Here is a 14,248-nt window from a genome sequence, read left to right as displayed (position 1 = left end):
TCGCTCGTGCATCATTGTTTTGTGCGCTGGATTATTGATCCAATTGTGTTTCCATATCTCACCACTAGATGTCACTAAGTCTTCTTGTCCTTTAACTGAAAGAAGCTATAAAAAGGCAGTCACTGTGTTCACTGCAGCTAACGACATATTTTAATTATTTGACAAAATACATTCGGGAAGTATAGAAAACTTTAGCCCGCATTAGACGTTTAGAAGTATTTGTATTCGGAATTTGCCCAGCGTACGGTCATGACGCAACGCCGCTCTGCTGACGTCACATCCGCCCGGAGTCTGTCGCGCTTCCTGCCTTTGCTGAGGGAGGGGACGGTGCTGACGGCTGGGAGGACGAAAGGAGAAAGAAAGCCTTCGGGAAGATAAAGAGAGAGGGGAACGGACCGGGTTTCCACCGTCCGTCGGGAGATAAACACCCCGGTTTTCATTAGCTGCTGGATTTGTCACCGAATCGGCGCTGAAAATGTCGACCAGTCGTCAGCTTAGCGAGAGCAGGGCCATCCCGACCAGGACGGTGTTGATCAACGACACAACGCAGCTACCTCATGATTATTGTACCACCCCTGGAGGCACTTTATTCTCTACCACCCCTGGAGGTAAAGTCATACTTAATCAAAGTGTTTGTCTTTTGGCTTTTTGTCCCAGGTGTTGCTGTCACTGTGGCCTTGGTTGCGTTGTCATCCTGATCAAAACAAAAACAAAAGCCTAGCCCCGCCCCCTCGGCTTTGGCTGCAGTGTGATTTGCAGGTTTGCAGCGGAAGGATTCTGATCATTGTTTTTCATCCATTACATTTAAGTCAGGTCGACACGTTCGATTTGACGCCCATAGCAAACAATATAACCTGTAATTTATATGCAAACCCTCACCTTTACGTCTTAATAAAACATCGATTCTATGTTGAGGCGCAGCAAATTGATAATGTAGCAGTAATTATAGTGTTTTTAATGATGCCCTTACACAAAAGGGTGTATGTACATGACTGCACTAATATTCTTTAAATTCTAACAGGAAACTGATCAAGCAACTGATCAATTGTTTGCCTCTCATTTGCCAGAAATGATGTTAAATTAAAAATGTGTTGTTTTATTAATATTAGTTCTGAACTTACACACACATACTCTGAAAATGTATATATATTAACACTTCAGTAACCTCAGAATATAAACAAACTATTCCTATAGTATTTTTATATTATATTTTAGTTTTGCGATCGCACCTTTTTAAATATATTTTGTTGAATCTAATCTTTTCAGTGCTTCATTCATGAATTAGCCCCTTTCACATGAATATGCTCACAGCAGGATCTGAAAACTGAAAGGTTTAACTGAGTAAGTCAGTAACAGATTTTGTGACCTAGGTTTATCTGGGACAGCCAATGTTAAGTTTAGCGAAGCCAGAAACGATAACTTTTGTATGTTAAACTTGCATCATAGTACAAGTCACAGGTGTTTATATGAATGTGCGATAACATAACTCACACAGGCAGAAAAGTTTTTTTTGTTTGTTTTTTTAAAGTTATTTGACGTCACAGACGCAGGTTGCGCTTATGCAATTGTTTCCTGGAACTGAGTCATTGTTAATGTGACTGGTTCCACCAGTGTCTTCCTGCAATGAAAAACCTGCAGATTTGCTGTGGGAAAAGATCAGCAAACTGGAGCCATTAAGAAACAATAAAAAAAGTACTTAAACGACAGACAGTCTCATGTTCATGATTCAACTTGATTCAAAGACAAACAACAAATATTTCACTCTCTCTCTCTCTGTCAGTATACTGAAGCAGGAGAACCTTGTGTTTTTTTGTGTGTATAAACACATTTGAGTGATGTTACGTTTGAACTAAACAATTTAAGCAGCTAATGTTTTGTACATTTTTGATCTTTTCAGAAGAGCAGGATGGGAAACATTTGGAAACCACTTTTTAGTGTCTGTTCTTTCCCTATTTGGGTTAAAAGTTTCATATACAGCTCTACTGGGACTCAGTTTTTAGGACTTTTTTTGGCCCAAGCTCAAACAGACTGTAGCTGATCACGATGACTGAAAGATGAATATGAGCCTTTTGTGACTCACAACATAAATGACAGCACCAGCTCATCATACTCATTTGTTTCTTTAGAGGGAGCTAAAAAGGATTGAACTCTGATGTATGTGTTGTTGCAGGAACTCGGATCATCTATGACCGCAAGTTCCTTCTGGAGCGGCGTAACTCTCCCATTGCCCAGACTCCACCAGCACACCTTCCCGTCATCCCTGGAGTGACCAGCCAACACGTCCTAAGTGAGAACCAGAAGAACGAAGCCAAGAAACACATCAATAACCATGATGGCAAGCCCGCAACCGGTAAGATGTACAATATGCAAGTGCAACGAGGGTGGAGCAATGATTCTATAAATAATACAACCACAGCCACTTTATTGGCTATAAACAAAGACACTCAGTAAAGTGACAGAAGTGGCACTAGGTGTGATCTTCTGCCGTTGTAGCCTGTTTACGTCAAGGTTTGACAGGTTTGATTAAGTTACTGCTGCCTCTCTGTCATTTCAAACAAGTCTGCTCATTCTCCTCTGATCTCTGGCATCACCAAGGCGTTCTTCTCCCAGAGAATTGCCACTCTCTGGATATTTTCTCTTTTTCAGAACATTCTCTGAAAACCCTAGATAAGGTTGTGCATGAAGTATGTTGTAGATTTTACAGTTTCAGAAATACTCAGACAAGCCATTCCATATTCAAAGTCACTTAAATTGTGTTTTTTCTTGATTCTGATCCTTGGTTTGAATTTCAAAGATCATCGCAACTCAATGCCTAAACACGTTGAGTTACTTCCATGTGATTGGCTGATTAAATACTACTTTAGTAGCAGGTGTTATTATGTTAATAAAATGTGTTGTCAAGACATTGTGCAAGCACACTTAGCTGTACAGTATATCAAGTATAATCACTTTGAATATCTAACCTATCTAACATTTTAAAGTAACTGGTAACTTTCTTCAAAATTCAGCCTTTAATTATCTGACAATTATTGTGATAAGTACAGATATTGGGTAATTTGCGAATTATATTTATAGTAACCCTCTGTTGTATAAGTAAGCCCAAAGTAATTGCATCTGTCCTCCAAGATCTAGTGTGTAAGGTTTAGAGCAGTGGTCTCCAAACTATGGCTTGTGGTAAATTTATGATTGGCCCGCCACAAATTCTAATATTATAATAGAATATTGCCCCCACATGTTTGGTTTGATTTTAGTGTACAGGGCTGTGAAGATGGATCACTATCCGGACAAAGAGGCATTCTGATTCTGCTGATTTCTGTTCTTTATTAAAGCATACCCAATTATCAAGCATAAATAACCTGCATTTTATTTGATTTTGATAACTTTAACACACTAGAAGTGAGGCGATATACCTCTCTTACTGAGTGGCCCGACTCATCAGATGTTTTTTTTCCTGTGAATATCCCTAAAGTGATAAAAGTTTGGACACCCCTGGTCTAGAGAGATTTAGTGACCTCCAATGGTGAAAATGTCAGGGGCTACAAATAGAGCACTCCTCTGCGAACCCACTTTCCCATGCACAGCAGTGTATTATGGTGGCCTTTGCCGATCAGAAAGGGTGTAAATACTCTTTCCTCTCTCACATCTCTTTCTGCCATTTCCTCTTTCTCCTTTTGTGGGTTTGTGCGTCAGGTTCATGTGGGCAAAACCATTTGCTGTTGTTTGTGTGGTAAGCTTATGTTTCTGCTGTGTGTCGGCTCAAAACGACACAACACAAAACAGACTTATACAAACATAGTTATGGCTTCTATAGTCTCATTTCTGCCAATAAACCCACCTTCATTTTTTACTCTCTGGACCTTGCCAGTTTTCTTTTATTTCTTTTTTTATTGAAACCACCCAAGCTGTTTCTCTCACACCTTGTTGTCTTTCTTTATTTTTCTTCAAGGTGACGATGCTCAGTTTGAAATGGACATCTAGCTGACTGCAGCCGCGCCAGCAAAAGCAGAAGACCTGGCACCACGCGTGCCAGTGGCTTGGCTTGTAGAAACCAATGTTGTGAGCCCTCATGGCAGCCATCTTCTTTAGCTCGTTGTCTCACTGCTGGATGTCATGTGTGTCAGCCATGGAGATTTATTATACATACAGGTACGGCATTGGCCAACTCTGGAAGCTAGGCTTATTTGAATAGATTTCCATGGTTACCAGTATGCTGTACACATCAACTACCACACAACAAGGTGAGCCTGAATATAAACGACCCAAACAAACTGTCAAATTAGACTGCAGTGCTCATTTTACAGCTTTCTGAGTCAAGTTCCTTAACAGAGCACAGTGCAAAACTGGCAATATTTCTTAATAATTGGGGGAGGATAATATTTATTACTGGCCTTATTATGAGTCTAAAGCTTTGATATTCATTCCAGATTTTGGTTTTTAAAGGCCCTTGTAAGGATGTTATTTAAATAATCTTTTGGTTTTTGGATCTACTTGAAGAGCCCCGCAATCTATTATTGGTTGTTTGGTCGGGTTATTTCCCCCTGACGATATGTAAAGGGATGCTGTGTAGTTGTTTTTTTTTGTAATTAGGTAAGAAAAAGAAATCTCACGCCATTCCAAGATTGTACTCGTCATTACCAACACAAGTCTGTGTGCGTTTCCAATTGTCAGGGGAAACCATTTCTCTAAAATAAATCTTAGTAGAGTGTTTTATTGGTTTCTAATCATAGAATGATTGTATTTGCCACTATTGGGTGAAGCTAATTGTAAATCCAGCAACTGCAAACAAGCTTTTCATGAGAAATAAATTGAAGTGTAGTATGAGAATGTCAAACCACTGAGGATCATCGCTGTCCTGATTTTGCTATTCATTTTATTAATACATTTGACTCCTGCCAAGAAAAGACAATACACCTTTAACAACTACTTTTAATGATCAGGTTTATTGTTTTGTGCTCATTGTCAGTTTAATTGAAGGGGGAAAAATTATTGTTGGTGTTTTTAAAAAAATATCCAGATAAGCATTCAGGACAATTTGGAAGTGGTTCATTCCCAGTGTTTGACTGAAATTCAATAAGAATTTTAACAAAAGAACTTGAAATTTGAATTTATTTTTTTTATATGCATTTTATTTTTAATACTGTTTGTTAGTATTTTGTTTGGATGCAGCACTGTTCGGCCTTCAAATATCTCCAACATGTCAAAGAACAGTTTGTGTCAGGCTTGATGGACACTGCTTCTTCATCTACAAATCTGTCCCCAGTGTCCTTAATCCATTCTTTTTTTTTCTCACGTGTCATGTCTGATCATGCCTTACCTGACATGAAATGCAGTAACTAAACCTAGGTCATTGAGTCATACTTTTCAACAGATGTTTATTTTTTCACTGTAACATTGAACAGGCAACATTGTAGTTAGCACTTGGGGAAAACAAATACATTTTTTGTTTTTCTACATAATTTGCTCCCTCGTGCAGCTGATCCGTTTGAAGGATAATGACGTTCATGTCATTGTAGGGAAGTTCAGATGTTGAGGCCCCCTTTATTACACACCAGTCATCATGGTCCTGCTAATTGTACTATGCCCAAGTGGTAACCAGAGAGATTTTTTTCCATCTAAAATTAATTAATTCAGGTTTGTTTCTCTGTGTAACTGGAGCCACTGAAAGGTTGATTTTTAATCTTCAGCTTTGTATTTTAACTCTGGCCATGTGTTGTGATAAGTCCATCGAGGGGTCTCTTGAATCCACTTAGCTTTGCACATTTTTGGTGAAAAAAACTCTTTCTATATTCAGTTTGGTTTGACAACGAGGGCTTAACATTGTGTTTAAAAGAGATGTGAAACAAAATAACTGTAACATCTGCTCTGTTTTTAAACATTATCTTAATTGAAACTTTGACGGCAGTGGACATTGTTTCAACAAGATCAATAAAATTCTATAACAGAGGAAAAACATTTGTGGTTTTGTGTGTTTGTTTCCTTATGCAGATAGTGGCAGAAAACAGAGGTGGAATCATTTAACACGTGTACTGGAAGTGAATTTGTTTCAGTAATTTCATTAATAAAACAATGAAAGAAAGGTCTTGCCTAAAACGTCAAAATCTTAAACATAATCCATCTAAAATAAAATAGTTTTCAATCTAAATAAATACAAACCAGCTTGGAGAACCCGGTGTAAAGTAGTGGTAACCTTACATTATAATATGGATTGGATGAGAAATCAAGAAGATATTGGGTCCGTGTACGTTTTGACCGTCCGTTTTTTAGTTTAAACCAATTAACGAGAAAACGAAAAAAACGCCGTTTTAGTTTTTGTCAAAATCAAAAAATGAGAAAACCAAATTCAAATAAACGGCCCGGTTTTGTTTGTTTTGACTATTTATTTTGCCTTTTTTCCTTCTGAGGGACGAAGGACAGGAAGTTATGTGACCCAAAAGTAAAAGCAAATACTTCAAAATAAAAGCCAAGAGAACAGTCGAGAAACAAATAATAGCCAGACAGAGTGATGTTTACCCTCGCTACCAGTAGGTGGCAGTATGATAGTATTTAACTGTATGCCTGGTTTGCTCATAGGCCTATAATTGAAGGGTCTAGCTGCCCGCAGACCACTCGACACACACCCCACTCAACGACACACCCCCTCACACTACACGACACTTTGATTGGGTCACAGAAGAGACTGCGTCTGAAACGTGGTGACGTTTTCTAACGTGATGACGTTACTTTTATTGAAACTTTATTTACACACGCGTATTTCACAGACACTTGTTGACAAGAGACTTTTATCCCGGTGTGCGACAGGAACAGAGAAGAATAAACACTCGTGTTGACTTTTATGAACACAGAAACATTCTTTCTGTGCAATTTGTGAATTAATGTCACTTTGTAAACTATGAAATGTTATAGCCAAACTGCTAAAACATATAAATGCCAATTGGAAACCGGCACGCAGTTCTTTCAACATTTAATCATCACCTTTAAACAATATAGTATTACGTTTATATGATATAATTATCACGTTGATACAATATAGTACCACCAGCCAGTTGGACACTAGTAGATATTTTGATGAAAGTAAAACAAAAGCACTGAAACCCTTGATTCTGCACAGGAAGTTGCATAACTTTCAAATCCATGTAATGAATACAAGTAATGAATAATATATCCTTTTATTTGTATGCATAGCAGACAATTAACCATTTACATTTTTCAAAATGTTGGCAGGGATTACTGGCGCCTGACAAAATCCTCACTAAGGCTTTCCAGTTTGAGACTTGCTTCCTTGGACATGTGGCTCTGAAGCTGTTCTCCAAGCTGTGTTATCTCACTGATAAGACAAAATGATATAACAAAATAATGAAGTCATTAATGACACTCGCATACATTATGGGATATAAACTGTTGTGAAAATTGGATTAACAGTTTCCTAAATGATCAGTTTACCTGGAGTCAAACTCAGTTCCACACATGTCCATGTCTTAGAGACCCTTGTAAAACCATGAAATACATTGAAACCCGTGTAAAACCATTTTAGCCATTTTATAGGGTGCACCCACTGGCATTAAAGTTTTGCTTCCTCTGAAGCTTTAAACATAACTTTATAAAGCCTACAACAGTAAAGGACTCATCCTCTCCTGCTCCCTGGGTGCATCAGTTGAGATTGGAGCCGGTTGGGGTGAAGAGATGATAAGAATGAGCAGAAAATAACCCGTAAACCAGCAAAAGTCAGCGTTTATTTATGGCGTATTTCCACCTTATCTACTCGCCTCGACACAGTACGATTGAGAGATTTAGACCCTCACCCCTCGGCGTCCAGGCTGCTAATGAATCGCGCATGCGCATGGCCGCTGCCTTTCACGCACTGGTTTACAGAGAGGGCTGTAAATGTTTCTTCACTCAGTCTCACACAAAAATAAATGACTGCATTTGACACATATCAAGACATAACATACATGTCATGTCTTGATATGTGTCTATACTGATATCTGTACCGTGCGGTTATATAAGGCATATTGTCAATGATGCAAATCAGGCGTCATTTAGCGACTTTTAGGACAGCCAATAGCGACTTTCCTTACTGAGGAGTGGGCAACAGTGGCGTGAAACTGCGGTGACTTCGTTTTATACGCCACACACACACACGAGTGACTTGTAGAGCAGTTGTTTTCAGTGTCACTGAATCACTAGAATCAGTTAATTAAAACTATTTGTTCAGTATTTCCTCCATAACCGGAGCACAGAAACACAGCGGCAGTGTGATGCCAGTCGCGGACCAGACTCCTCTGTTAAATATTGAGATTTTAGAAGGGTAATTGGGATCAACCCAGGTTTTAGGATTGTCAAGTAGTTTAACTGATCTACAGTTCGGCGCTGTTCAGCTTGATATCTGTCAAGTTTTGTTCCGTGTCAGACATCTCTTCTCCTTCTTCTCTTCTAAAAATAGCACCTGCTATCAGGTACTGTGGTAGTGGAAACGCTACTTCAACCGTGCCGTGGCGAGGCGAGTAGAGCCGGTGGAAATACGCCATTACCGATAAGAAGACAACTGATATTAGTGGTGAAACACAGACCGTAGAAATAATAATAAAAAAAAAATTCAAATTTAATTTCAAACACAACTTACCTCTCGGGCTCCTCTCCCTTTTACTGCACGATTCTCGCCAACGCGGAAGTGGCTTTTAAAGGAGTTTGAGTATTGGCGCGCGAAAGCTCAAACCAATCAGGAAGAAGGGAGAGTGAACGCGGGCTCGTTACCCATTTTTCTTGGCTATCAATAATAGCCCCCTCCCAAGACTTGATAACATAGATGGACTTACCGCCGTACTCTACACTTGACTGTCGGTGTAGTTCCTCTCTCACCCCAGACACGGACTGTTTGAACGTCTACCCTCAGGCAGACGTTTTAGATGCATAAGGTCATGCACAGACTTAAACATAAACATCACTAATAGTCAGTCTGTCTATCTATCTATCTATCTATCTATCCATCCATCATTTATTTCTCTACTATCCGCTTGGCTTTTATTTTGAAGTATTTGTTTTACTTTTGGGTTACCTGACTTCCTGTCCTTCACTTCGTTCCTCAGACAGAAAAAAATGGCAAAATAAATGGTCAAAAAAAAACAAAATCGGCACGTTTATTTTAATTTGGTTTTCTCATTTCTCGTGTTCTGATTTTGACAACAGAAACGAATGGTTGAAAACGAAAAAACGAAAAACGATGGTATTTCCGTTTTCTCATTAATTGGTTTAAACGAAAAAACGGACGGTCAAAACGTACACGGACCATTTATGACTTGGGTTAATTTGTTCATTTGTAAATCCAACAGTATCTGTATTTGCAATACTGACACCCTGTGGATGCAGCAGGTGCTTGCTTTGTGTCAGATGTACATACTAACTGTTAATTAATAATCGCATTAACAGTCTATTGTTTGCGCTCTTATTTTGTAAAATGAACATTTGTCAGGTCTAACTCTAATCAGAATTGCTCTTTTGTTTAATTTGCATTTGATTTCAAATACTTGAACGCTGAATAGAAGACATTTTTGGGAAAACGTTGGACCGCAATATTTCCTCAATAGGTTGTAGTCCGAATTTATTCACCCTCCGTTTATGATAAAACAAACTAAAACAAAATAGAGATAGATTTAAAATTTCGTTTCTTTTTATGTTTTTCATCAGGCAACACAAGTACGTGCCCTTCTGCTACTTTTCGGCAGGCATTAATCCGGCCGCCAACTGGTCCTCCCTCCTTTTCTACGTCCCCGAGCAAGGCCGACGTAAAGATGGTGAGTCTTGTGGCAAAAAGTTACAGTAAAATCTGTTAATCATCGAATCAATCCGTTCATCGGCACACGTAAAATGCAGGCTACGTGGTCTCGACAACCTAATTTATAGAAACATGCCGATATTGACGTGATAGGAGTTGGATATGGAGGGAAATAAAGGTGTATCATCCAGATGCTAGCTATCCTGAAAGTTGTCGGTCCGGTGTCACACTCACTGTATTTACCCGTTTTCGGACGCGTATTTTATTCCCACGATGTGTTTGTAAATCGGTTCATGAATCACCACACACATTCTAACTGTCTAATAACATCCCCATTTGTTGTGTAGACGTTAAATCGCCCATGTAGACACAGTAGAGACGTTGTAGCTTGTTGGTGCTAATGTTAGCACACATTTCACTGACACCCGTGGCCTGGTCCTCTCTACATGCGAACGTGGTATATTTAAATACAGCATTTCTTAAATGTATAAAATGGCTCAATGTATTTTCTAGGTACTAGGTCGTATAAGCGTTGAATAGCTCAGGTTAGCGGTCTGTCATTAGCCAGGTGGATGATAAACGTGTAGGTTTGTGTCAGGACAGTAACTTTGGTAGATATATTCAAAGTCTTTACTAGATGTTATCTGAAATACTAAAGTGAGTGATCTTTGTCTTTTCCCTCATCCTCAGAATGACACAGTGACAGTCAGGACCCGCAAATTCATGACGAACCGGCTGCTTCAGAGGAAGCAAATGGTAAGAATCCACACACACACGCACTTAAGTACTGTTTTTGCCTTTCACATCAGCGATTGTTTGTAGAAATAAAATCTTTGTTGTCTCCACAGGTCGTCGATGTCCTGCATCCTGGCAAGGCCACAGTTCCCAAAACTGAAATCAGGGAGAAGCTTGCCAAGATGTACAAGACCACTCCTGATGTCGTTTTCGTCTTTGGCTTCAGCACTCAGTTTGGTGGTGGCAAGACAACCGGCTTTGCCATGGTGTACGATTCCCTAGACTATGCTAAGAAGAATGAGCCCAAACACAGACTGGCAAGGGTGAGTTTTGAAATATCGACTGTCTAACTGAATGCTTTGACTAGGCTTGCATGTAATTGTGTGAGAGAGTTTAATCTTTATAAGACATGCAACAGCAAGTAGCTGTAATGCTTATATTGTAGAGGCTCTGTTGCACCAATGTCTTGTAGCTTGCAGGAAGCAGCGGAGCAACAGGGTTTATTAGAGTTAAAATGTGGGGTGATATGAAAAGTACCTTGCTGAAATGCACATTACTTATTTATATTAGAAGATGGCTAATGTACTGTAATGCAGAGGCACTGCCTATTTGCTTTTAGGTGTTTAGGTGCTTTTATGAGAAGCTAATTGGTTGAAGACCACATTTCAGTCTGTCTCAGGTGTTTATAATACTTATTGCTGGCCCAGAAAAGGTCATTTAATTTCTGATGGTCAATATAATTGTCTGACAATTTGTAGGCCAGCAACTCAGTCATTTTCATCATTAATTAACCTGTCAATTTGTTTATTATAGAATAGTTGCATTGTTTAAATGCAGTGTCAATGTTGATCCCAAAGCTTAAAATGACATGCGTTTTGTTCAAAAACATTTAGTTAACTGTTGCAGAGGAGTGAAGAAACCAGAATATATTTAAATGAAAGAAGCTGGCATTCCAAAACCTGTTTATTTAAAAAGAAAAAAGCCATCAACAGAGCAATTATCAAGATAGCTAGCGATTATTGTTGTAGCCTTAGTTATATTAATGAAGTTAGTGTGATCATTGTGAAAGCAATGTCAATATGAGGTTACTAGTGCAGTGTCTTATCTAAAATGCATGTGCAGATAAGTTGCTTGGTGTGCTGTGACTCTTATCCTCTCAAACTGATATCGACCATAGTTGGATATTACTGAGCCCTCTGTGACATGGATGATTGAGTTCATAAACCTTAATTTAGAGTTTTGAGTATATCCTTAAAATTATGCTCTTGTTCATGTGTGTTCCTCAGCATGGTCTCTATGAGAAAAAGAAGACCTCAAGGAAACAGCGTAAGGAACGCAAGAACAGAATGAAGAAAGTACGAGGCATCAAGAAGGCCAGTGTGGGCGCTGCTGGCAAAAAGGTACTGTTGCTGTTTAATGAACTTAACACCAAACAAACGTTCACTCAAGACACTTGTGGTCTCAACAACATCAGAGCTGTGCTATGTCAGTTTTTATTATTTCTACATAGCCACTCTTGGTGTTGATAGCTGTAGATGAACCAGTTTAACAAAAATGTTTGTGAAATGTCAAATATCATTCATTCCAAGTCGTGTCTTGTGCTGGAAAAGAACAAGAAGAGAGAATGTGAAATGGGAAGTCTTAGCTGAGTCACTTTAGCCTTCAGTCTGTCCTGAGGTTGTATAATAAATATTTTTGGGCAGGAAAAAACTTCAATTTAGAGCCTATAACACGTATAACAAGTATTCCAGTGAATCTGTCTTAATCAGACTTCAGAGAAGCAAAGGATGACATCTCCTATCCACTTGATTCTTTCATGAATGTCATTGCATACCTGTTCTTTTTCCACCCTGCTATAATCTTTGTTTTTCATATCTTGTCCTGTTATAATTTCTATTGTCATCTTTCCAATCGTATCAAATGTTCTTCTGGAACTGTAGAAGGTAAATTCTCATAATTAGACTAACTTTAGTGTAATAATTAAGGGCAAATAGATCACTAGCTAACTCCTCCCTTTACACCCCCACTTCATTTTGAGAGCAAAAGACTTGGTGCTTTCCCTACTGGATGTGCATCCAATTTAAAACGTGACCCACTGATAACATTAAGTTTTAATACTTAAATTCTCTTAACACTAATAATAGTTTATTGGCTTAAATTGACAACTAATAGTACTCTTGACAACCTAAAATAAAGGAAATTAACAATATCATATTTCATCATCATCACAAGCCTGAATTAATTTAGAATGGATTTAAGAATAACAAACGCACCCAGTGTGTTCAATACCATACACCTGCATCTGTTATCCATCTATTGTAACCATGGTTTCAATTTCAGATAGATCTAGTGTTAAACAATCTGCCTCAGCTAATTATTTAAATGACTGATTATCATGCACATAAGCATTTGTTCTCACTAATACTGGAAAGGATTGCCTATTGCAAATGCTAAATATTTACCTTGCATATTTTTATTTAAGATGTATGTGCTCTAAAATGCAGGCACTAACTGCACTTTGGGGAGACGCACAATACGTTTTCAGTTAATATTTAAACAAGTCATGCTGTGTAAAGTTATTAAACTATTATCAGATGGGAGAAAAAAAGTTGTTTAAAAAAGGCATTACATCTGCCATTGGCTTAAGTTTGGCATTGTCCGTAGAATAGATTATATTGGTAGACCTCCAGTTTTAATTGGCTTAGTACTGAATGTTATACATACATAAATAAACTCATCTGTATTCCATATTTCATCATCATTAACTTTGTTTTCCCCCCTCTTTTGTTCTTGATTTTGCTTCCCATGGATTTGTTTTACAGAAATGAGGTGTCAGTGTGCAGGTATAGAAGCACAAGCATGGTGTGCCATTGTGTTGCACATCAAAAGCTGATAGACCTGAGTTGTGCCCTGCATGTTACATCTACCTTTCCCTCTGTACTTTCCCTCTTTTCCATGTTAGCCAGGTTATCCCTCTGTCCCAGTCCTTTCTACCACCGTCTGTCGTAATTGGGCAAATACAAAGTTTTGCCCGCTTGCCATTTACCTTTACGTAGAAAAGTGCTTTGGCAAATGCTTTGAATTACTAGTTAATACGTGATAATTTAGAGTGTAGCATGTGGGTTATAGTGTTTCATGAAGTGTGAGGCAGCTGAACTAAAGCCTACCAAAGTGTGAGTCCCTCACTGGTTTCTTAAATGTCATAACAGTGTGTTTTTGTTAAAATACATGGATGAATGAAGTTGTCAGTCATGGTGTCGAGTAGAATGTTTCTCACTAAATTTGCAGGTTGTTTGTTCTAATTGTCTTTAACTGAAAACTACTCGCACGTTGAGTGTTTGTTTTTTTTCTTTCCTTTTTTGACAAAATGAAAATGGAGTTTGTATTGATTTTTGCTGTTTTCTCTCCACAGTGAGCCTGATCAGCCTAAGATGGTCTTCGTGCTCAACATGTTCTTGTATATTGTCATCAAATAAAAGTTTCGAAAAAAATGGGAAAACAATCTCTGCCTTTTTTTTTTTTTGTGAATTTATTTGATCAACCGTCCCCGATTCAAGTCGGTAGTAGCGTCGCTTGTCTTTTCGACTGAGAACCGTACCTCTTTACGTAGTAGGTTGTATGTGGGCTGTGCCCGATGGCCATGTCGGCGAGATACATTGCACGGTGGCGTAACAGTATGACGACATCAACCGCGGCGTGTCACAACTACACAATGGAGCACATCCAGTAGCGAGATTTTTTTCC

General features: G+C 38.6%; 2 protein-coding genes and 1 long non-coding RNA gene across 4 annotated transcripts; 2 read left to right on the top strand and 1 right to left on the bottom strand.

The window, feature by feature from the left end:
* Positions 1-291: 291 nt before the first annotated feature.
* On the top strand, positions 292-5,952 carry eif4ebp2 (eukaryotic translation initiation factor 4E binding protein 2). The gene is made up of 3 exons (XM_058652299.1): positions 292-608; positions 2,171-2,350; positions 3,947-5,952. The coding sequence occupies exons 1-3, from the start codon at positions 476-478 to the stop codon at positions 3,976-3,978; spliced, it is 345 nt and encodes a 114-aa protein (XP_058508282.1). The 5' UTR covers positions 292-475; the 3' UTR covers positions 3,979-5,952.
* Positions 5,953-7,152: 1,200 nt separating this feature from the next.
* On the bottom strand, positions 7,153-8,230 carry LOC131474396 (uncharacterized). The gene is made up of 2 exons (XR_009242285.1): positions 7,441-8,230; positions 7,153-7,324 (listed from the first exon to the last, which is right to left on the bottom strand). It is a non-coding gene; the product is annotated as an uncharacterized LOC131474396 (long non-coding RNA).
* A 944-nt stretch (positions 8,231-9,174) lies between these two features.
* Positions 9,175-14,006, top strand: rps24 (ribosomal protein S24). 2 transcript variants are annotated; one of them, XM_058652230.1, is made up of 7 exons: positions 9,175-9,220; positions 9,682-9,788; positions 10,460-10,525; positions 10,618-10,827; positions 11,791-11,904; positions 13,327-13,347; positions 13,917-14,006. In XM_058652230.1, exons 1-6 carry the CDS (start codon positions 9,190-9,192, stop codon positions 13,330-13,332), a joined length of 534 nt encoding a protein of 177 aa, XP_058508213.1. In that variant the 5' UTR covers positions 9,175-9,189; the 3' UTR covers positions 13,333-13,347; positions 13,917-14,006. The 2 variants fall into 2 exon arrangements, with proteins under 2 accessions (XP_058508213.1, XP_058508212.1); XM_058652229.1 differs by lacking the exon at positions 13,327-13,347 and adding an exon at positions 9,537-9,581.
* Positions 14,007-14,248: the final 242 nt, after the last annotated feature.

Source organism: Solea solea, chromosome 15 (genome assembly GCF_958295425.1).
Source record: "Solea solea chromosome 15, fSolSol10.1, whole genome shotgun sequence".
In the NCBI taxonomy this organism is placed as follows: Eukaryota; Metazoa; Chordata; class Actinopteri; order Pleuronectiformes; family Soleidae; genus Solea; species Solea solea.
The sequence above is the reverse complement of the archived record's forward strand: the minus strand, read 5'-3'. Positions and strand labels throughout refer to the sequence as shown.